General features: G+C 39.7%; 1 protein-coding gene across 1 annotated transcript; it reads right to left on the reverse strand.

The window, feature by feature from the left end:
• Window positions 1-2,362: 2,362 nt before the first annotated feature.
• nudt4a (nudix (nucleoside diphosphate linked moiety X)-type motif 4a) lies at window positions 2,363-23,282 on the reverse strand. Its single transcript, XM_083894120.1, has 5 exons — window positions 22,993-23,282; window positions 9,640-9,750; window positions 4,444-4,488; window positions 4,171-4,258; window positions 2,363-3,212 (listed from the first exon to the last, which is right to left on the reverse strand). Exons 1-5 carry the CDS (start codon window positions 23,089-23,091, stop codon window positions 2,986-2,988), a joined length of 570 nt encoding a protein of 189 aa, XP_083750246.1. The 5' UTR covers window positions 23,092-23,282; the 3' UTR covers window positions 2,363-2,985.
• Window positions 23,283-25,696: the final 2,414 nt, after the last annotated feature.

Raw genomic sequence — 25,696 nt, forward strand, 5'->3', positions numbered from 1 at the left:
TTCCTACTTCAGCACAGCACCTATGTATAACTCGAAATAAATCGTTTTAAATATCATATTTCAATTTGGAAATATATATAACTGGGAACAAGCAAATTTTAATAATGTATAGGTCCGACTTAGCATTATAAATCCGAACCTACATAATTGTGTCTCATGATATTACTAAAACGGACAGATAAAGTTGGTCTTATTGCAAACTGCTCGAATGTGGATTTTCCTGGTTTACAGGCCGAGACGCCAAATATGCGGCCAACAATGCACCGTGGGAAATGTAGTCCTACTCAGAAGCTAACCAAAGAGTCAACATCTGTTAGTGTCACTTTTCACTTGAATGTCAAGCAATGTATTAATCCCTACTATAACGTAACTGCTAAAATTGATATGACCCCGTTTGAATAAAGCATGTTGGGTTATATTACATGTTGTTGTTGTTGACAGTGGACCTCACAACAGTCACTGGCTAATTACAGTATTAGCACATGATAACTGGTAGATGAGTTAACCTACAGCATAGCTAGCACACGGTAACCACAAAAACGAGACGTAACACAAACACATGTCCTCAGCTGAGTATACCAATCTTTCCCTAGTCAACCATGAAAGAGGACATGTTGACCAAATATCATAATCTTACATCTCGGTAGAGGGTGGCAAACATTAGACACAAGCTAGCTTGTCGTGGCTAGCTGTGTCAATCCCACATAAAGGAGCGTTTGATATATCCGTTATAACCTGGCGGGGTGGCGGAACTACGCCAATGGAGCAACTCCTTCGCTTACCAATAAGAACCCCGCCCACCAAGGACACTCCGTAGTTTTAAAACGTACATCCCTAACATGGAAACGGACCAGGATAGGCCCCGTGTTTCCAAGGAAAACGACCGAGTGTAACTAAACCGCAGCGATACGGACGGTTACCTTTGTCGCCTTAAAAGCTTACCATTTGAAGTGTCCGTCTGAGCATGGCCGCGGCTGTGTTTGTCCGCTCACTAAATACAGTCAATTTCACAAATACAAAGCGCCCGTAGCAGCAAGTCTAACTAGGGTTGCCACCCGTCCCGTAAAATACGGAATCGTCCTTTATTTGGCAATTAAATGTTGGTTTGTTCCGTATTTCCTTAAATATTCAATCCACATGTCTGTCACACACACGTCGACACTAAAGATAAAGATGAAAATAAAACACAGGGAATAATAAGCCAGCAAACTTGTCGTGGCGGGATCTACGCAGGATCCCGGCCGCCCCGACTCCGGTCCTCTGTGCGCGTGCTGCTGTCACGGTTGCCTAGCAACAGACGCCAAACATCGGTGCTGCTCACAGTTAACTGAAGAGATCAGCTCATCTGATTAATCTGTTATTCCCTTAATTACAGCTAAACTAAAGCTCTTCTACAAAAAGATTGAGACCACGGAGTGAAAACAATGAAAAGTGCGCTGTTAAGAGTTGTTAACACTAAGATCTACTCGGATCCCCTGCACGTCATCGCGACTGTACTCGATCCTCGTCATAAAGATTATTATTGGATGTAAAGATAAAACTGCGTGTAGAGAAATAATCCAGTCTGTACTGATATGGAAAGATCGCTTGGAGGAAAAGCTCAGAGCGCAGCAGCGACGCACAACGCAGCAGAGAGAGAGAGAGAAACCACAGTGCAGGTGCGGTGCGCAGAAAAAAAGGCCCGTCTGCACCAGATGAGGGGGCGCACTCTATAATATAATATACTATAATTGTAATGCCTTGACTTTAGTGAGGTAAGCACACACAGTCCCTGCCATAACAAAATTAGAAGAAAAAAAACAATGGTACAGAATTAACACAATAACTTATTTCGGTTTTCTGGTTTCGGCCAACTGTTTCCTGATTTTCTCTGCATCCTTAGTTATATTGCTCTTGCCAATAAAGACATTTCATGTCCATGTGTTCCCCCAGCTGCTTCCCAAAGTAGATGTTTTCTGTAATACAGAGTTCTGAAATGTTTTGAGTTACTTGGCTCATAAACAGACATATTACATTATTTCTGAGGGGCACATACATTTTGTTTCATCACATCATGTTTATTAACTGCACGCACACACACCATAATCATCACCATCCCGTATTGTTTCTATAGGATTATTTCTGTGTCACATGCACTTGCGTGAAACGGTTTCTGATCTGTTCCTGTAAAACTATCTGAAGTTACACTTTGGAAACTCTAATCAAACAGCATCTCCCGTGTGGCGGCCTGTTGCGCGCGCGTAAACACACACACGCACGCACGCATGTTAAGCTAGTCTGGCCCAAACCAAAATGGCAACGGCGGTAAAACGAATAACCATTACAGTAACTTCTTGCCAACCGTGAACAGCAATGTATACCATGTCAACCAGACAAGAAATCATACCATCAAAATGCATGTGAAGCCATACAATATCACAAATCTAAAACAGAGGGGGAATACTTACTCTGGAAAGACCCGGCAAAATGACGACTCCTCAATCCGTTACGACCTGAACTTCTGCCTTCACTTGTCTCGACGTGTCTCATGAAACTGCGCATGTGCAAATGCAAATCAAACGCAATGATATTTCAGAGTAGCAGTTACTTAGTATTTTCAGGTAATGTGCAATGACAATATAATAAATTAAATAGTATGAGTAAATCTCTAATAAAACTGACTCAACACATTCAGTTAATACATTACATGAATACACTGTGTAATTAATTGTTTTTTTATTTAGTTACCACTGAATCTTAATATTATAATGTAAAAATTACTATCTATTACAATGCCCGAAAGTCATTTCTTTCAGTGTAAAAATATACATATACAATTTTAAATATACTTATAAACCATCGGCACTCTTTAAGCCCACTTCAAGTGGTTTCATATCAATGTTAAGAAGTCTTTGCTGTGCATATTAAGAGGGTCCAGTAGTGTTTTTCAGAGCATATTTGTTTCCAGATATCCTTTCAGAAGAACGGCTGCCGTTGCTGACAATCCTATCTATTCACTTGATCCGAGCGCTCTGTGGAGCAATCACAGTGAGGAGGGTTGTCGTCAGTAATTTGGGAGCTTTGGTTGTTGTTGTTGTTGGTGGGGTCACACACGGAACTGCAGGTTGGACTGCAGGTGTTTGGGAGTTTGCGGAGGTATTCTGCATGGACGGGCTTGTGGCTCTGCAGAACTTTGAGAGCTTCATCAACTGTGAACCACTTCCTCTTTCTTCCTGCAAGGACAGCAAAGAACAGGACAAAGTGTAAATTGTCTGCATCTGGGGGAAGATGAATGAACGTAACTTTTGTGCTCAAGGACACCTCAGTACTTTGGAACTCAACGTGGGGCATGAACTTGTGCCAGCATCCACTTCAAAGACTATACTGCAGCTCCTAATATTCTTCACTAAAGCTATTTAGCAATGCTACTGTATACCTGAATGACAGGTGATTTGCTATACCACAAGTTTAAACAAGGCATTCATGCATTCCTTACAGAAAACTTACTGTTTATGAAGCCTTCATAACATTTTAAAAAATAAAATACAAAAAAGCGTTCTCTCCAGTTAACTGTCAGATGAAAGTTTGACCTCATCCTATTCATCTCCAAACAGCATTCGCTGTGGCCTACTGTGATAATCAGAGGGTGGTGATCGAGAACAGGATCTGTCCGATTCATGTTGGCACACTCGAGTGCCCCCTTAGCTGGCCTTACAGCAGAGGGAGAGAGCAAACTAGACGAGGGATCCTGAACTGAAGTGCCGGGAAAAAGAGGAGAAGTGAGGAGGGGGCTGTGGTGAGAACAGATAACTAGGAAAATAAGTGATCACAGCAAACTTCCCTCCTCCATCTGAACAAGCTCAACTCTATTTCTGTGGGAGACGGGAGTAAATCATCATGACTGCTATTTACTACTCCATGTAGAAAGAGAACAATTAATGGTTATCGTTTTTGGACTTCAAATACTTCTGGTTTGACTTGATCGATAAGCCTGTGCCCCAGTTTCTCAGCCGACCGAGGCCCAAATAATAATATATCATATATTAATAATTAAACTAAATGGTCAGCAGGAATTATGTACTGATTGTATAGATGCATGTTATATGTGTACCATGATACATAAATAAAGCTAAAATCATTACATTTACACTGTGAAGTTGCTTCATTTGAGATTTAAACATAGCGACATACCAATGTTGACTGAATCCTCCCAGTCTTCCAGTGTCTCTGTCACTATGAGGGTGTAGACGTATGTCCTGTGCTTGCTGTCCTGATTGTACTGCAAAGATTCAGACACTACATTTTATATTTATAACTATCAAAAGAGTCAAGCACAACACATTCAATATTTTTCAAATCAGGAACGAACAGTTTACTCATGGTTTCTTTTTAAGCTAATTAGACACAGGATTTTGAATGGTGTTGACACCATTTGAGAGTTTTTAATACCATTTTACAGCTTACCTCAAAAATCCCAAGCAGTCTGCCAATCTTCCCCTTAACACCTGCCTGCACACACAGAAAATATACAAATAATAATTTATAATAATTTACAAACCAGTTATGACACAGGGTTGTATAGACAGTGTGTAATATTTGTGTGTGTGTGTGGGGGGGGGGGGTTGTATAAGTGTAAAGCTTTTTAAATGTATTTTAGGCAAGAGCCTTGCTTTATCGAGGCCACAGACCACATCATGGAGAGCAGAGAAACCCAGCAAAAAAAACTCCCTTTCAACAGGAATAAATCTCAGACAGAACCAAACTCAGATATACAGCATCTGCCTCGAACGGTTGGGGTGAAAGGAAAAATGGGGGACAGAAAGGACAAGATGGAGAAGAGGTAGAGACAGAAGACAGGGACCAGAAGCAGATAACAATTGTATTAAGATCAGTGATGACATGTTTATAGAACTACAATGCCATTTAGACAAACAAAACCAATACTGAATATTAATAATAACGATGATATGATATGAATAATAATAATAGCCTCAAAACTGGATCTGGATCCTGCAAGATGAGTACATAGAGAAAGAGAAAGGACAGGAAGGAAAGACACAAACTAGGGAGCAAAAGAACATGGTTAATGACATAATATAATGAAGTCATATTCATACCCTGAGAGTGAGTGAGTGAGTGAGTGAGTGAGTGAGTGAGTGAGTGAGTGAGTGAGTGAGTGAGTGAGTGAGTGAGAGCACCACAGGAATGTCCCCAGCAGTCTAGGTCTATAGCAGCATAACTAACAGATGATGAACTAGTTTTTCAGTGTCCTTTGTTTCCAATTTTCATAATGTTCCGCAGGTGGAAGAAGGCTGTTAAAAATGGGTTTTATGTCTCACAGTGGAACTGAAAGCCATGGTAATGTCAGTATAGTGAGTCAACGTACTCTCATGAAAGGGTTTGTATGGAAATGTATGGAAACAAAAAAGTATGTTCCCAGTTTTTTGTGCATTATCCTACAAAAATCAAACGACGCGGTGAAAAAAAAAAAATCTGTTACTGTTATGGGTAGGGTTAGGGAAATGGAGAGGGTAAGGGCATAATATGCCCTTATAGCGCATCGTCACGTGAAAAGTACGTGTGTGTGAAAGCAAGCAACACTGCATTACTTTTCGTAGCTTTCAGTACGAACCTTTCATGAGAACAGGCTGAGTGAGTAACCTCCGTTTTTAGTTTAAAAGTAGAAAGTTACAGGTCATCCAAGACTGAGTGTCGCTGAGACATTCCTGGAGTTGAACAACCCGACTTATTTCATCCGGCCTCATTGATAAATAAAGCTGTGTGTCATCTGCATAACAATGAAAGTGTATGTTGTGCTTTCTAATAATGTTCCCCAAAGGAGGCATATATAAGGTAAAAAGTATAGGCCCCGAACACTGAACCCTGTGGAACTCCACAATGCGATGAGGTATTATCATCATTATCATTTACATGAACAAACTGGAATCTATCAAGTATGATTTAAAGCTCACATAGAGTGGTCCTGTTGCACATATGGAGGTCTACTTACATACATTAACTAGTTTTTATGGTCAAAAACCTCCTAGTTGCTGTAAACGAGCCGATAGAAATCCTTTTCCCAGCCGCGAGATTTGAGACTCAACTCTCACACCCAGAAGACAGAGTCTTGTGATTGGCCAGTACTATTCAGCACCCGCTCTCAGAAGCGCAGCTCCCCCCTCTGGAACGGTGGATGCACTGCTACTCATTATCAAAACATTGTTTTAACAGTGATTAAAAATAGCTTCTTCACGACTCCCCGCCACAGTCCCTTTGATGACTTTGACCCGGAGTCAGACCCAGAGTCAGAAGACACTGTCGCTCGTGAAACACCTCCACAACGGACGTTATTCTTCTTCTGCGGTTCAATGTACGCAACCGGATGTACCCGGACTAGTGCCCAGAGCAGAACAATCTGCTGTTCCGGAGAACTGGTGCTTACGTAACCGGACCGGGTTTTTTCAGAGATCTCGCTGAGCCCGAGATTACAATAAAACACAGCGTTCTCAGCAGTGGCTGAACTGTTTGTTTAGAACCTTCAGGGCTTCTTAAACAAGGAGATGATGCAGATACACACTACAAACAGCGTTAATTGGAACTTCCAGTCTAGGTCCGCTTTAAACAAGCAGAGGGCAGTACCTGTGATCCCAAGTCCTAGTCTATGCGATAGCTGCCGCTATGTGGTCCGCACTAACTACAGGGGACGGGCTAGCTGACTTAGTTTCTATGGTGCAAAGCCGAGTTTCTACCTCACTAAGCCTCGCCTCCAGCCTGGCTAACAAGCCACACTTATAACGTATCCTTATAAAGTATCGTAATAGCTAAAGGAGGCAGAAGGAGTAACTGAACATGTGGAACACACCACAAGAGAGAGCAGGAGAAGGAGAGAGAGAGCCATTGCTGCTAAGCTAACTTATTTCGCTATCAAAAGCACCGTATGAATCTACGTGAAAGTAGAGTGTATTAACCAATTTACAAAACGAGTGCTTTTTCAGTTAATGGATGGTAATAGTAGATAGGTAATCACTAAGAGTCAGACAGAGCAGAAGAAACCCTCAGCATAACACCGGTGAAAAACAGGGATACAATGCACAATTGTATAATCTCATTCAGGTGCACACATTGAAAGAATCGCATGGATGTAATGTTGACAAATGTGTTGAACTTGATAGTAAGATATTAAAACATGATGTTTTGAATGAGTGTCTTGCCGCAGTCTCTGGTTTACAGCTCATCTATATTGAGACACATTTCTGGTCTGGGTAGCACAGCAGGTGGGTAACTAGAAACCCTTCCCAAATGTCACTGCCATGCTTCAAAGCTGTCAACACACTGGGCAGAAGCACACACTCTAGTAGACACTACTGGCCAGCTACCATTTACTCCTTTACTACACCACAGGACAATTAAGCAGTCTTTTATGCATTACTGCCAAATATTTTTCCTCATCTGGATGTGGTTCGCAAAACACAGTATGTTTTTATGAACAGTCAAGTTGAGCTACAGCTGGACTACACCATTCAATTGGACTACTGTCCTTGTCCAAGTATACCAGCAATAGTAGGGGTATCCATTTATTGAATGAAGTGTGTCCACCAGTTTTCAGTTTAGCATGCGGCAAGGTATCCATTTCTTTAAGCTGAAAAAGCATAAAACTGGTCTCAATCTGTAGGCTACCGGCCTGAATTTTGCAATGACCAGCTTCTTACTATTATGAATCATACTAAAGGTGTATGTGCAGTAGTGGCTCAAAGTGTGTTGGTCTGACTTAGAGAAACTTGAGAGTCAAACAAGTTTACGTGTATTTTATAAGTCTGCTTTTCAACATTAGAACTGTGAATCTGAGAATCGTGAGACACTAAATATAGGTTTATATTTGGTCAGAATGAGCAGTCATAATTTGTAAATTCTCCATAATTTGATAGATAATGGATGGATGGGTGAAAACACTTGGTTAAGTAACAAGGCCAAATAGTCATACCAGTGTTTGCTTCTATGTGAAGTTTGTAATCATATGGCAATGCAGTTCTGAGAAAAACATTGTTAAAAAAAAGATGAATGGATACACATGGTTGTGGGAGTTTTTACCATGTGAACAGCTGCCACACCAACCCTTCTCAGAGCATGTTTTTGTAAAGTGGTGGGGGTGAGTTTTTCCCTTCAAATAAAAATGATTTAATCATGAAATAGTTTCAGAAAACGCAGCATAACATGAAATGGTGTTTGCGTTTAATGGTTCTGTAACAGAGGCAGCAGGGGGGAGGTGGAAAACACTCTGTAAAACACTGTAGCATTTCAGTTCCTTGACTCATTTTTGGGTTAGGATACTGAGGAGTCCTGGCATTTTTGTTGAGTTCAGAGGAGCTGCCACACATTGCACATGCATCAAATGTGAGCCCGGCTTTAGAATGTGCTTTTTAACATGTACAGTATGTGCTTACTGCCATATTTTTTTACAGCAGCCCAAATGGAAAAAAAACAGCCAGAGTAAATGATTTGCTTATATGCAAATGAAGAAAAACATCATCCTGTCTGGTATGCTAAGGCCATTGTAGTTACCCAAAGAGCTTGTGAAATACAGGGATGAGTGAAGGAGTTCTCCATTGTCCCGGTCGGCAGTCGAGATTATTAGATAACACTTAGGGTGAATTCCAATTCCTTGCTTAACCCTCACTCTCAAAAATGTGAGCTCCCTCTAGTGCAAGTGCTGTCCTGATTCTCAGAAAAATTAAGTTGAGGGTCAAGTTTAAGGGCTGTATCGCCCATAATATTGAGATTTTCCGAGACCACCCTTGGGAGCAAGGGCTACCCAGAATGCATTGCGTGTTTTCACATAAGAAAGATGGCGTCGAAAGCAGCGAAGCGAGTGCGATACAAATTAAGTATTTTCTCTGTTAATAGAGATATAAAAATGATGAAAACCATTGTATTATCTTAGTTTAGGCCCATATTATGGATTACTGACGTCATTGTTGCGTAACATTTATTTTTATTTTACGATCTTTTGTCAATAGCCGGCCGGTGCGGACAAGCGATCGTTTGCTATGGTTTACTTTTCAATAAGCCGTGGTGTGTGGTAACTGTCAGCTGAATATGTCCGTGGTTGTGGTATTTGTATGAGTATCATCTTATAACTAACTGACAACCTAATAACTTGACTGAAATAAAATAATAAATAAATAATCCTGACGTAAATGTGTTCTTCTTCTTCTTCTTTTTTGGAGTTGACAGACTGGACGCAGCTTTCGCGTTATTCTGCCCCCCACAGTCTGAGGACGTATCTGCATTTAAGGGGTGTCCCATTTCTAAGTGACAAAATAACCCTCAACACTTGGTTTTGAGGGCCAGTTAAGATTAAGGGTTGAGCTTGAGGGTTAAGATTGAGGGTTAAGATAGGAATTGGCCCTTATTGTTACACACTGGACCTTTGAACAGAGGTTTAAATTCAAGAAAACCCAACTCAATCCAACGTCGATCTAAATTAAAGTAAGTAGTAAGTAAAGCATGCTTCTGGAAACAACCAGTGATGTGAAATCTGTAGAAAAACATGCAAGTACATACTGTGTAATTACAGATTTAACAATAAATATTTGTAATTACTGCCAACCACAAAGTGAAATGTGAATGTCAACACTTGGTCATGGTGCATGATGTGCTCACCTCTTCAAACACCTCCCTGACAGCGGTCCCACACGGCTCCTCCTCTGGCTCCATTCCTCCTCCAGGCACGATCCATTGGTCTGGATGTCGACTGCTGCTCACCAGCAGCACCTGCCAAGTAGGAAGGCGTTTGTCAGGTATCTGTGGCTGAGTTGAGAGTTTCAAAGAGTTTATCATCACTACAGGTGTCTGGTGGCAGTGGAGCGTGACGTTATTCATTGGCAGCACACGTATTGAACGGCTCGCATATCATTCACTTCATTTACTCAATGCAACATGAGTGTGGTGTGAATTGGTCCTGTGGTGGCTGTCACACTCTTCACCTCATAATTAAAATAAGTGAATGCGAGGAACAAGTGTGATTTTTTTTATCTATTAACCTGCTGTTGCATGTTCCCACATAAGCACAGACACATTTGTTATTACTGTGAGTGAGAAACACTACATTAGATGTTGTTTTAACTCAAAGCTAGGATCACTAGTAGCTACAGCAAAGGCAAGATTTTCGGCAAACCTTACGCATAAGAATTACATTTCAAAATGTAGAGACAAACACTCCCCACAGTATTCATACACTCCCCTATCTTGCAATGTTAAGGATATAATATCTAACATTTCTACATTAAATTGTCTTTAAAAAGATGAGACTAATGTCATACATTATTTTATTTTTTTGAGTAGTGTACTTGCATAGCTGAAATGTAAACGACACTTTTTAAATTCATAGCAATCCATATTTATTTTGAAGGTATTAGACTGTTTCATTCTATCTAGTTGCCTTTCAATGATGTGATTCACTTTGTGGAGCTGCTGATTATATCAGATCACCATAAATACTGAACTTTTAAATCCTCCTTGCTGTACATATTTCACAATATTTCACAATAAATGCTTTGTTATTAAAAGTATATATTATTAAATTATTTGAGTGCTTTTCCTATGAAATGGGTACAGGAAGTGTTGCGTTTGTGACACATGCAGATATGGATGTTGACCTACTTTTATGTAGTGACCAGAGAAGGGAGGGTATTGGTCTTTCGGTGCTCCACTTAAAAAACAACAACCATTTACCTATTGTGAGCATTGCTCTCTTAAAAAAGAAAGATTTTACTCATTAGTTATGTGTATACAGTAGTCGTTTAGGTCTTTGGACTGTGGGAGAAAGTAGGAGTATCCAGAGACAACCCATGCACACACAAAAAACCCTGATTGAACCAGAATTCAAACATAAAACCTGTTGTGAGGCACCAAATCTAACCACTGTATGACCAAGCCAATAGTTTTTAATGATCTTAAATAGTTACCCTGAGAGTCTCATTGTTAGCTGTGCTCATTCATTCGACTGCATCGCAACTTATTTCCAGCGTCTCTGCAGGTTTCAACAAGACAAATTTAAGACTTTTTAAGAGTTTTTTTAAAGACCATAATGAATACAATTTAAGACCCATTTAAAATCCATGCTGGCAAAAAAGTACTAAATACTTTTTTGTACGATAAATTCTCACCGGGCAGCATAGATGGCCTACTTTAGTTCCGCGTTGTAGTTATGTTATCGCATCCTGAAAAATGGAAACATTTCAAAGCGAGACAGAAGTTTATGCATATTTTAAATAAAAGTCACGTTAATAATAATTTTTAAGACCTTTCTAAAATGTATTTAAGACCTTGTATGAGATTATAGGAGAATTTAAGACATTTTAAGGCCTCAAATTCAAATTATTGGATTTAAGACTTTTTAAGACCCCGCGGATACCCTGTATTTCACTTTTTAATGCATATTTAACATTAAGCTTATTTGTATTTATTTTTTTACTCGAATATAAAGATGCTAAATATACAGAATTTATGAGCAAATGAAGAAAACACAGGGTATAAACTGATGTGTCCCAGTACATAGTCCTTCAGAGCTGGAGAAACACTGGCCACACTTTTATGGGCAGTTTTACACAAACACCATGTGAAACACGTAGTTAGAGGCACATACATAAATACTCAGAGCCAAAAGGCTTTTCAAAAACCAGTGGATCAGCAGCTGCCTTTCTGTATGAAAACAACAGAGCTTAGCAGAGAAGGTTAATGACCCCAACAGGCACCACACACTTTGGGCATGTCCACATCCGCTTTTAGTGATGGCACTGATCACAGTCCAGATAAAACACTGTTGACAGACATTATTCTCACACAAAGTAAACAGGTTGCGTCGTATAAGACAGGTAAACGGAAAACCTGAAAGAAAGATTGTATTTGTATTTGTATTGTATAACTAATAAGGAATGCAGGCTCTGTTGTAGGCACAGAACTGGACAGTCTGACATCCATAGCTGAGCGACGCACACTCAACAGGCTCCTGTCCATCATAGACAAACCACACCATCCACTACACAGCACCATACACAGACAGAGGAGCAGCTTCAGTGACAGACTGCTGTCAATGTCCTGCTCCACAGAAAGACTGAGGAGATCATTCCTCCCCTATGCCATCAGACTCTTCAACCTGCATGACACATACACGCAAGCACACATGTACATGTTCATGTCATTCCTTTTAACGTCTTTATATTTTTTATATATTTTTTATTTTTTCCTTTTATACATAGACTGTACATAGACTTGCATGCCTCTTATGTTTCTATCTTGTAACATATTCTGGAGCTGCTGAACTGTGAATTTCTCTGTGAGATGAATAAAGTATCTATCTATCTATCTATCTATCTATCTATCTATCTATCTATTTTTTCCCCCCACATTATTATTGTCAATTCTTGTCCACAAAAGATTGAGAGACAAGAGAGTGCTTGCAATCAGTGATCAACACAATTATACAATATAATGCAACATGATAGAAATACTCCAGTATACTTTTAGTTTTGCAATACCTTGGCCCTGAAGGCTTGGGAAACAATGTAGAGTGGTATTTTTGCATACAGTGGTATGCAAAAGTCTGGGCACCCCTGTAAGTAAATGCAGGTAAATGTTTGTGATTTTCCTTTATAAATCATTGGTTGTTTGGATAAGAATTTTCAGTTGAATATATCATAAAGGAGACAAACATAGATATTTGAGAAATAAAGTTTGGTCAGGGTGAAGTTGTGCCAGGGCTGGATCTTTCAACAAGACAACGACCCTAAACCCTGCTCAAAATCTACTAAGGCATTCATGCAGAGGAACAAATACAACGTTCTGGAATGACCATCTCAGTCCCCAGACCTGAATATTATTGAAAATTTGTGGTGTGATGTAAAGCGGGCTGTCCATGCTCGGAAACCATCAAACCTGACTGAACTGGAGATGTTTTGTAAAGAAGAATGGTCCAAAATACCTTCAGCCAGACTCTAATTGGAAGCTATAGGAAGTGTTTAGAGGCTGTTATTTCTGCAAAAGGAGGATGCACAAAATGTTTTCTTTTGTGGTGCCTAAACTTATGCGCATGCCTAATTTTGTTTAAATAATTCTTGCACACTTTGTGTAAATCATATAAACTTTATTTCACTTCTCAAATATCACTGTGTTTCTCTCTAATATGATATATTTAACTGAAATATCTTATCCAAAAGACCAATGATTTATAAAGGAAAATCATGAACATTTACAGAGGTGCCCAAACTTTTGCATACCACTGTATATATACATAGACACACACACACACATTTATTATAATCACAAATGTGATTTAATGTCAGACAGTGTCGGAAAAAAGGTATAGAATATATATATGTATATATATATATATAATAAGGTGCATCCCAGAGGTGGGTGGTGATACCTTACTGACTGGGGCACTGAGAGGATACAGAGTACCTGACAGATTTTAATCTGTTCATTTTAATAAATCAAGATTTATTACAGTGAGGTATAAGCAAAATTCAGTCCTCGCCTCACACGTGTGGAGGAGCCAGGAGTGCAGCTGGTGGACAGTAGAACGTGCCGATCCAGAAGATGGTCTGACCGTAGATGATCTCCAGCACTTTCTGAGGGATAGCAAACAGTCACAGTACATCACTATCAGTCTGAGGAGAGCAAGGCAACACAAAGACACAAAAAATAAGGATGAGACAAATGTACACCACCTATTACGATTTAAGAACTAGTAGAAGAAAAGCAAGAACGTTGGATGGGATGCAAGATTTATTTTACTTAATGACATACAATATTATATAATTATGATCATAAATAAAAAATAAATAGAAGCTCACCCACCATTTACTGAGAAAACCCTGCACAGAGCTGGCAGAAGTGGGAGCCGAAGCCAGGGTGCGAGTTCTCAGAGTAGATTCCCCGAAGCACCCCTCTTTTCCCTTTTCCTGAATATGCTGTCGGTAAATAAAAACAGTTCTTGTTAGAGGGCCCCCCTTTATTTTCTATGGATTATCACACTGAAGAAGTCCTTGGTGTCTAGAAGTCCTCTGGTCAGTATTCTACCCATAGAGATACTCACTGTATGGTTCTATTTTTGTGTCTCTTTTTGTGCGTTTTATTACTTGTAATTGCAATTTTTACTTGTGTCAGTTTTAAAGATCTATAATTATTAGTTATTAAATTATCTATATTCATATGTATTATCTTTCTTTTACTACTGCATGAGACCATCATTATAGCCTTATGGATGCCCTTGGAATGGGAATAAATTAGTTTTCCAGTACTTGGTCAACACACTACAGTCTTTGCCATGTCTATGAACATTTTTAAAACAAGTCATCTCTAGGTAGCAAACACTGAAAGAAGTACTCATTTCCATGCACATCATGCCTTTTCATCATACCTTGTATGCAGTTTTTGAATGTCACCCTGCACTCTCTACATGTGTCCAGAGTGTACATTTCATAAGATTCTGCCCTGTATGCTGCCGAAAAATTGGTCCGGTTTGAAAGACCTGTAGAAGACAATTTTGAGAATAAGCTGATCTCTTCAATTTATTTTACATGGAAAAGATTGAAGAAAATGCACTTTTTTGCAGTAGTAGTAATAGTAACACTGAAAGCATGAGCACTGAATGTATTCAATAAATATTGTATTCCTCAAAAATAGAAATGCATGCAAACAAACCAAAACATAAAGAAATTAGATGAGATAACCTGTCAGTCAACATTAACACAAATCAGAGCTACAACCTCAAACACAGTCCACAAACAGAAGCACATGCTTGATAAGGAGGGGAAAGGCAACAATACAAGTGTTCTCTCAGTAATATGTAATACCTTGATGATGCACAGCCAACTGGTGATAGGGTATTTTCTGTCTTTCAGTTGTTGTGTAGCAAAGGTTGTATCCGTCAAAGGGATATATGGATGATCTTCACTTAGATGGGTGGCGTGCTGCTGAGACAAACGTATCAAAAGACAAAGATCATTAGATGCAAATAGCGAGTAAACTCATCAAGTCAGTATGCTGGAAAAAGTCAGCCGTGATTGTGCTACTGTGGTTCATAGTTGAGTACAACAGACCGCTGTAATCAAGTAACAGACACAATTCCATAACTTAGCAGGTAGTCCAACTTCCACTCTGACTTTTATCCAAGCACTCTCCCTTACTGTCCGGTCTCTGTATGCGTATACAGAGGTATGGTGGTATAGAGCTTGGGGAGCAGACCCGGCTCGAAACGACACAACAAGACAAAAAAAAAATAGCTTCTATTGTTGTGCTAACTGGGGCTAATAGTGCCCGGAGCTGAAAAGGTAATGGCTGACGGCGAAATAACATAACAACAATTCACTGCAATAAAACTAAAGCTCATATCACTTGTCATTACATCACAATGAGGCTTTAATGTTTAACACTCACCGACATGACGATCGTCTTCCTTCTTAAACCGGGTGGTGGACGGCACACTGATCCTAAAATGGTATTGTGGGCGGAGTTGGACGGGCAGCTTGCAGAAAAGGCGGAGTTGGATGGTCCTCTCTATCGAGCATAATTTTATTAGAAAATAAAATGATTAACGTATGTTTCTTTCATGCCACCAACTACAACTCGGTGTACGTGGTGAAATAAGCATTATATAAAACCACCACATCTATGTTAATTCAAGTTTAACTTAAAGGGACACTGTGTAGTATTTATGGGTTTATATAATCCAAAATCCACTTTTTTATACATATTATGTGCTCCTGCATTGTCTAGTCGTTGTATAATAGTTTTTGTTTCATTTTCGTAGTGTTTCAAAAAGTCATGTAAAATAACATGGTCGCGGGCCGCGGTTGCATAGCCACTGTTAGCAGCGAGACGCAATGTTTCTACCGGAGCCTGTAAGGACAAACGCGAGAGAACAAATCAAGCGTCGCTTTACTTGTAGCGGAAGTCCCGCCTCCACTCTCTCCACTTCGTCTGCTACGGCCGCGGTAGCTCGCCCTCTCCCTCGCCTCACGAACCTCATCTGCTGACACGGAGAAAGACGACGAGGACGACATTTGACCGGCTGCGGACACCGTAGCGCTCAGGTAAGGGAGGGGGTGAGCAGAGGAGCAGTTCTTTGTTGTAAATTTCAGCCTCTCCTCTAGATGTCACTATAAACTACTTACTTCACCTTTAAAACAAAAGTTTGAAAGTCGCGCCGTGATTGAAACTACTGTTTCATGGTGCTTACAGACAGCAGACAGCGAACAGCAAATGCGGCTGTCAGTCTTGTGACTTGTGCTTATTAATTACATAAGTAGCGATACAACTTTTAAAACAGAAGAAACATTAAATTTGTTTCGTTTTTGCTGCTGGCGCGCAAAGATTTGTGGGATATGGTCGGCTGCGAAGGATACCCCAGACCTATCCTTCAAAAACAAGCTAACGTTGGCCGCATATCTCGGCCGCATACGGAGCAGTCGAGGTGGACCGGTTCATTCGGGACAGACTACGGTGCATCGCTGTGATGCAATTGGACGACATCCGGTCGACATATCCACACTTCCTCTGCCGACCAAATGGGACAGACCTCTTGTGTCGCCTGGTGACATTCCCATGTTGCACACAGGAGGTGATTCATTTTATGTCAACACAAGCACAAGTAAAGTGAGATGACACCGATGCAAACAGTATGACTGAAAATACCAAGCTGTTCTGCAGTTTAATGATATAAATGCATCCTATATCCACCCACCCCTGCATTATTGCTGATTACATGCTGCAACTTCAAGGTGATTACAACCATAGCACCTCCTCTCAGTGACGTCACGTTACAAACTAGAGGGGTGGGAAATGAACAATAAAGAGCAATCTTGAGTCTTTCTTCACTGAAACCGGATGTCTTGTAAAAATACACACAAACACTCCCTCAGTCAGGTCTGATAGTATTGCTGGACAGAGGCCGTTTTTAGATGAAGGACACATCACTACAGTAGTATGCAAAACTTGGGCACCCCTGTACATTTTCATGGTTTTCCTTTATAAATCATTGATTGTTTTGAATAAGAAATTTCAGTTAAATATATCATATAGGAGATCAACACAGTGATATTTGAGAAGTGAAACAAAGTTTATATGATTTACAGAAAGTGTGCACGAATAATTTAAACAATATTAGGCATGTGCATAAGTTGAAACCAATTTGTGCATCCTCCTTTTGCAGAAATAACAGCCTCTTAACGGTTCCTTTAGCTTCTAATTAGAGTCTGGATTCTGGCTGAAGGTATTTTGGACCATTCTTCTTTACTAAACATCTCCAGTTCAGTCAGGTTTGATGGTTTCCGAGCATGGACAGTCCGCTTTAAATCACACCACACATTTTCAATAATATTCAGGTCTGGGGACTGAGATGGCCATTCCAGAACGTTGTATTTGTTCCTCTGCATGAATGCCTTAGTATATTTTGAGCAGTGTTTAGGGTCGTTGTCTTGTTGAAAGATCCAGCCCCGGCACAACTTCAACTTTGTCACTGATTCCTGGACATTGTTCTCCAGAATCTGCTGATACTGAGTGGAATCCATGTGACCCTCAACTTTAACAAGATTCCCAGTCCCTGCACTGGCCACACAGCCCCACAGCATGATGGAACCACCACCATATTTTACTGTAGGTAGCAAGTGTTTTTCTTGGAACGCTGTGTTCTTTTACCACCAAGCATAACACTCCTTGTTTTGCCCAAATAACTCTATTTTAGTTTCATCAGTCCACAGCATCTTATTACAAAATGAAGCTGGCTTGGCCATTAGCATACCTCAAGCGACTCTGTTTGTGGCGGGTGCAGAGAAAAAGCTTTTTCTGCATTACTCTTCCATACAGCATCTCCTAGTGTAAAGTGCGCTGAATAGTTGAACGATGCACAGTGACACCATCTGCAGCAGGATGATGTTGTAGGTCTTTGTAACTGGTCTGTGGGTTGACTGTGACTGTTCTCACCATCCTTCACATCTGCTTATCTGAGATGTTTCTTGGTCTGCCACTTCAGGCCTTAACTAGAACTGTGCCTGTGGTCTTCCAATTCCTCACAATGTTTCTCACAGTTGAAACTGAGAGCTTAAATCTGAGATAGCTTTCTGTATCCTTCCCCTAAACCATGATGTTGAACAATCATTGTTTTCAGGTCATTTGATAGTTGTTTTAAGGCTCCCATGTTGCCACTCTTCAGAGAAGATGCAGAGGAGAAACACTTACAATTGGCCTCCTTAAATACCCTTTGTCATGATTGGATTCAGCTGTGTATGGAGGTCAAGGGTCACTGAGGTTACCAAACCAATTTTGAGTTCCAATAATTAGTGCTACAGGTATTGAAACGACAAGGGTGCCTAAATGTATGCACATGGGTTGTTTAAATAATTCTTGCAAACTTTCTGTAAATCATATACATTTTATTTCACTTCTTAAATATCACTGTGTTTGTCTCCCTCTGCAAACAACCAATGATGTATAAAGGAAAATCATGAACATTTACAGCGGTGCCCAAACTTACCCCTGTAAAATAATGATTTGATGTTACTGTTCACAAGAACCAATCAAAGGCAGAATAATAACCTGACCTAACAACAATAACCATAAGTTTATTATTATTAATAATAATAATAATAATAATAATAATAATAATTAATAATAATTTGTTATCATTAAACTGGAAAATAACAGTATATGAAGTTAATTTCAAGACCTTTTTAATACTTTTTCAAGACCATCTCAAAATATTTTAAGACCTTATCACCACTTCAAGCTACACATTTAACTTTCAAAACAGTTTTAGTTTGCAATCAAATCTATAGAGCACAACCATTCATAGGAACTCATCAGCTGGGGGAAAAAAATGCTCAAAAGAATAAATTAAAACTAAGGTCAGGTTTATTAAAATAAAAAACAAGTAACACTTTAACTGATTTTGGTGTTATTTCGTGCAACTTCGGATATTATTTCCAGGAGGAGCATGTTCGCTATCGCAAGATGCATAACGTCACGTGTACACGCGCGGCCCTGAGCCAATCTTGCAGGGCGAGCATGCCTGCGCATCATAGTTTTTAACAAACACGGGGAGGAAAATAAATACATTCATGCGTACTTTTTGCAGTCAAACTCTACGGACAAAATATAATACCTCATGAAATCGCCAATAAGACTTAAATACTTTTTAAGGGCCTTAATTTTCCCAAAATTGATTGGTCAATTGATTGATCAACAATACTTTTTAAGACCCCGTTGACACCGAGAATAATTTCATTATCACTCATTCTGATTTGTAACGATTAGAATCCAAAAAGCCAAAGAAAAAGCTATACGTGTCCAGCTCTAAACATAAGCTGTAAGGTGAGAACAGACAGATGACATCTTTCTCTTCAGACCTGTTGCTGTCCTCCTAAACTCCAGCTGACATGTTGAGGAAGTGACAGTAAAGCAGGTATGCAGACTGTGTGGATCGTTGACCACATAAAGTCTGTCTCACACACACAAATAAAGACGGCGAGAGTGAAGGAAATCAGTGTCGTATACAATGAAAGCACTTTCCATTTCCAGTCAGACCAACAATAATCAAAAGGTAGTGTTTAGCACATGTCAGCACATAGGTCACACATGGATTGCAGAGAGAGAGTGATTAAAAGTGAGTGAGAAAGTGAAGAGCAGTGTACAGGAAGGAGGAGCAGGAAAACATATCTGTCAGGGGACAGCAAGTGCCTGCACCTTGTTTCTATAAATTGCAGCTAATAGGTCACTTGGTGTTTAGCACTCAGTGTAACACTCAACCCTTTCAACCCCACTCCCCTATCACATGTGGTCCTGAGATGGGCTGCCGTCACTAGGCAGACACGTCATGATCTAGGACACCCCTCTGCCCCCCATGCAGTCTGTCACTGCATGTTGTATGAAGTAGGCATGGGACCATATGAACATTTGTCAGATAAATGTGATCCTTAAAGCGGAACTCGACCGGAAGTTCCTATAAATGCTGTTTTTTTGGTGTGTATCAGCGTCATTACCTTGTTTACGAAGCTCTGAAGGTTCGAAACAAACAGTTCGGCCACTGCTGAGAACGCTGTGTTTATTGTAATCTCGGGGCTCAACGAGATCTCTGAAAATCCTGTAATAGTTATGTAAACAGCGGTTCTCCTGAACAGCAGATCATCCTGCTCCGGGCACTAATCCGGGCACATCAGGTTGCGTACATTGAATCGCAGAAGAAGAATAACGTCCGTTGTGGAGGTGTTTCACGAGCGACAGTGTCTTCTGACTCTGGGTCTGACTCTGGGTCAAAGTCATAAAAGGGACTGCGGCGGGGAGTCGTGAAGAAGCTATTTTTAAACCTTGTTAAAATGATAATGATAATAATGATAATAATGAATAGCAGTGCATCCACCGTTCCAGAGGGGGGAGCTGCGCTTCTGTGAGCTGGTGTGCTGAATATACTGGCCAATCACAAGACTCTTCTGGGTCTGAAAATTCACTCTGTAACATCGCGGCTGACGAACAGCGTCAGAAAAGAGGATTTCAATCAGCTCGTTTACAGCAACTAGGAGTTTTTTGACCATAAAAACAAGTTAATATATGCAAGTAGACCTCCATAACTAACATTTATGTGCAACAGGACCACTCTATGTGAGCTTTAAATATAAAAATGTACAAAACGTCCCTAAACTATCTTAATTGTATCCGTAAGCTTTTTGAGAATGTGCACAAACAAAGATCAAAGGAAGTGATGTAACCAATGTTATTGTGTTACCAAAACACCTTGTAAAATATTATATAGTGTTACAATAATAATACAATACAACAATACAATATAAAACACAATGTTTCAAGAAGATCATTATAGATTCACTAGGACTGTATATTACATGTCACTCACTGATGAAATACTACTGATAATAATCTCCATTCAGGATTGTGAGCATGAAAATTCACAGCAATCAACTTTTGAGAGCTTATTATCACGATGCGCCATAACATTGTATACGTGTCCCATTCCTCGTGTGTAGCAGCAGCAGCAGCGGAGAGCATGTGTGGATATTGAAATAATCTTGTAATTGTATTTGTCACATAGGCTCACATGTCAGTGCAAGTGTGATTTAGTGAATGTAGATGGATTTTTTTAATGACAGGTAGTAATTACAGGCCAGGGTATGTTACATTAATGCAACTGTGCACCTGTAATATTTACTCTATAATATGCATCAGCAGTCAACAAAAAAATGTTGATCGTTGTCATCGACATTGCACAGTCAATGCCTCAGGACTAGACATCTTGGATGCCCAGTCTTTAGGTGTTATGAGCCCTCTGGACAGGAAATGAACATGACGGTGTCCTGCAGCGAGATCTGGTTACAGTGGGTGCAAGACCTCATGTAGTTTAATAGGTTGAATATTTGGCACTTTAGCTGGGCCCGGCGCCATGAAGGGGCATTAGGGGGCTTAGCCCTCCTTAGTTGCATCTTGTGCCCCCTCTGTTTAAGCCTAATGCATCTATCGCAAACTACTGACAACAAAAGGAATGTTTGAGAAATGTGTGACTGACTACAGGACCACGCTGTTGTGGCCAAGTGGAAGGGAATTGGGCTTGTAACCTGAGGGTCACCGGTTGAAATTCCGGGACAAGTCAAGGGTTGTTGACTTGCTCCTGTGCCTGGTTTGTGCGTGTTCAATACTGGTGTGTAAAAAGTTTTGGTTAAATCCAGAGATCAAATTCACAAATAGCGCCTCTCCCTGCTAATTCTGTCTGATTTCATTCACAAATATAAATCAATATTGAGTGCTGTGCAGGGACATTGTAGGGGAACACTATGATGTCATAGTTACTATTTTGAAGATATAACAATACATGTCCTGTTTGATAATTCCAATTGGAAACATGTATGTTCTTTGTTTACCCCCCCCCCCCCCTTTTTTTTTTTTTTTTTTTTTTTTTACAAAGATGCAAGGATCACCCTTTTTCTTGACCTCTCCGTACTCCCATTGAATGGCTCAGTCTTGGTTTGCTTTCTATCACAGAGCAAATCCTAGCTAGACAGTGATGTTATTATATGCTTAAAGGTGCATTATGTAATAAATCTAAAGCAACTGGCCATAAAATCCTCCTAATATGTCACAGAGACTCAGGAATAATGTTCATATAACAAACTGAACTCACCAACAAACAACAGTACAGCCAAAATATTTGCATAAAAAAAATATTTTGCAGAATATTATTTTGCAAATCATGTTTATGTTTTGAAATCATGTTTTGGCGTCATGGGGCGCCACCTACCGCCGTCTACCAATCATTGCAGTCAGTAGAGTCTCAGCTGCCGCGCAACCACGGGTTGCCAGTCACGTCAGAAAAAGAAACCTAAAAGACCTCGGTATTTTGAATTTGAATGTAGTAACCATTTTTTTGGCAACATTCTTACACATGGCACCTTTAAAGAATCAATAACTTGAATGATAAAATGACTCATTAAACAATTCAGACAGAAAAACAGCATGGCAAATGGCAAATGGCAGTTGGTTATCTATTATTTAGAACAAAAAAATTAAAACCTATATTTAATAGCTAGCTAGTTTAACCACTCCTTCAACGTTAGTAGTGATTCTACAAAGAAGTCAAGTTTGAGTTGTAAAATTGGATATTTTTAGGTTTGTGTGTTTCTATTTCTAGCAGCGCCCCTGGTGCTGTGCTACGTTGTGTTCATTTGTGGGTTGCCTACTATTCTTGGTGTTTAATTAACTCTGAAACTATAGTTTGATGTTGTTTAGCCTTTCTCAATCTGTTTTATGGTTAAATAAATCAGTTTGACTGAAAAGACCATTTTTAAATCCCCCTCAGCCAGGACAGCCTTCAGTTGTGTCCACCTCTGCCCTAAATCTGGCAGTGAACCGGTAAATCTGTGGCTATGATATAAAACTGTATAAAACTGTGTGATGGTCAGCGAGAATACTGTACAACAAGCTAAAAAGATGCCTTATTGGTAAATGTCCTCTCACCTCGTCCTCCTTTTCGTTCCTGAAGCACAGACACGCCGCTCTTCTCTTGAATCCCTCGCCGTCGTATGTCCTGGTCTGGTTGGGCTTATATTTCATCATGAATAATGTCCTCAGTCGTCGAGTGTAAGAAAACGGCCCGAGGAAAAGCGAAAATATTCTTCAAACAACTGGAGTAGAGTGAAACGACGTCAGGAGCGGTTAGGTCTGATTTACACCTCGTCGCGCGACACTTTAAAAAACGTTTAAAGTAACTGACATGGAGAGAGAAAACCACCGTCGCTCACATTTCCCTTTCATGTCGAGCACCTGTGGAATGTTCTTGTGCCGCGGACACCGTCACACTCGGTGGTCTACGGTCCCCGTGTGTGTGTGTGTGTGTGTGTGTGTGTGTGTGTGTGTGTGTCTCGACGTGTGTAGATGTTACATCTTCAACTGTCCGACCAACACATAAGAGTCCCTGCTGCTCTGTCACTGACCACCAAGATATATCAATATATCCATCAAAACAAAGAAAAAGTAACATATAAGTGAATGTACAACTAAGACAACAATTATTGTTATTATTTAAGACTGCATTTTATGGGGGAATTGCACCTTCTACCAATTAGTCTCACTCATGTTGCACCTGTGCCAACACTTCAGTCCTGTGTGGTAAGTTTCTTTGTAGAGTTTATATACAGTTATTATAAAAAGACAGTTAAAGGGACACTGTGTAGTATTTATGGGTTTATATAACCCAAAATCCACTCTTTTATACATATTATGTGCTCCTGCATTGTCTAGTCACTGTATAATAGTTTTTGTTTCATTTTTGTAGTGTTTCAAAAAGTCATGTAAAATAACATGGCCGCTGGCCGCGGTTGCATAGCCACTGTTAGCAGCGAGACGCCATGTTTCTACCGGAGCCTGTAAGGACAAACGCGAGAGAACAAATCAAGCGTCTCTTTACTTGTAGCGGAAGTCCCGCCTCCTCTCTCTCCGCTTTGTCTGCTACGGCCGCGGTAGCTCGCCCTCTCCCTCACCTCACGAACCTCATCTGCTGACACGGAGAAAGACGATGAGGACGACATTTGACCGGCTGAGGATACCATAGCGCAGTGAGCAGAGGAGCAGTTCTTTGTTGTAAATTTCAGCCTCTCCTCTAGATGGCACTATAAACTACTTACTTCACCTCTAAAGGTGCCATATGTAAGAATGTGGCCAAAAAACGGTTACTACATTCAAATTCAAAATACCGAGGTCTTTTAGGTTTCGTTTTCTGACGTAACTGGCAACCCGTGGTTGCTCGGCAGCTGAGACTCTACTGACTGACAAACTGATTAATTTAACCGTAAAACAGATTGAGAAAGGCTAAACAACATCAAACTATAGTTTCAGAGTTAATTAAACGCCAAGAAGAGTAGGAAACCCACAAAAGAACACAACGTAGCACAGCACCAGTGGCGCTGCTAGAAATAGAACACACAAACATAAAAATATCCAATTCCCAATTTTACAACTCAAACTTGACTTCTTTGTAGAATCGCTACTAAAGTCGAAGGAGTGGTTAAACTAGCTAGCTATTAAATATGGGTTTGCAAATAGCCACATTCTGTTTTTAGATCTATTGTTTTTTTTAATTTGATTTTTAGTCTTATTGTTTAATGAGTCATTTTATCATTCAAGTTATTGATTCTTTAAAGGTGCCATATGTAAGAATGTTGCCAAAAACGGTTACTACATTCAAATTCAAAATACTGGGTTTTTTTAGGTTTCGTTTTCTGACGTAATTGGCAACCCGTGGTTGCTCGGCAGCTGATACTCTACTGACTGCAATGATTGGTAGAAGGTGGTAGGTGGCGCCACATGCCAAAACATGATTTCAAAACATAAACATGATTTGCAGTCTGCAAAATATTTTTTTTAATGCAAATATTTTGTCTGTACTGTTGTTGTTGGTGAGTTCAGTTTGTTATATGAACATTATTCCTGAGTCTCTGTGACATATTAGGAGGATTTTATGGCCTTTAGTTGCTTTAGATTTATTACATAATGTACCTTTAATGTGACTATTGGTACTATATTCAAAAAGAAAAGAACACATGTTTTATAATTGATTGCTATTAAAAACTTAAACTTCTACTTTGGTGTACTGAATCATTAAAAATATTAAACTACTGAAACACAGCCAGACATTTATTTTGAAACAGTCACAGGAAAGGAAATGTAGATTACCAGTGAGGTTACATGTCCCAGATAATATATTCAGTATTGTTGTTGTGTATAAATATTGGTTTAATGAATATAATTTCTTTAAAACCTTGTATTTGTGGCCCTTCTCTTGCTTCATGTATGTCAGTGTGACCCAGTGGGGGATTTTTTATTTATTTATTTTTTACCTCACCTACCACTGCTTTAGATCCTGCTGTAGTAATGACATTAACCAGGGTCTTTGAATGCATCTCATTAGTTTCTCCCATTAGAACTGAAGTTAGTTTACAGTAATGTTAAAAAGCTCAGCAAGTACTCCCTCTAGTGGACAAAACCCGACATTGAAGATGACAGTCGTGACTTTTGAAGACTGATAAAAACCAATGAATACAGAAGGTACTGTAAAAAACGTATTATTTCTATTATTTACTTCTCAGCATATATTACACAATAAGTGTAAAATATGAAATATGTGTACATTTCATACAGCAACATTTTACTGTCACTCAGCATT

Source organism: Microchirus variegatus (assembly GCF_963457635.1).
Source record: "Microchirus variegatus genome assembly, chromosome: 8".
Taxonomy (NCBI): domain Eukaryota; kingdom Metazoa; phylum Chordata; class Actinopteri; order Pleuronectiformes; family Soleidae; genus Microchirus; species Microchirus variegatus.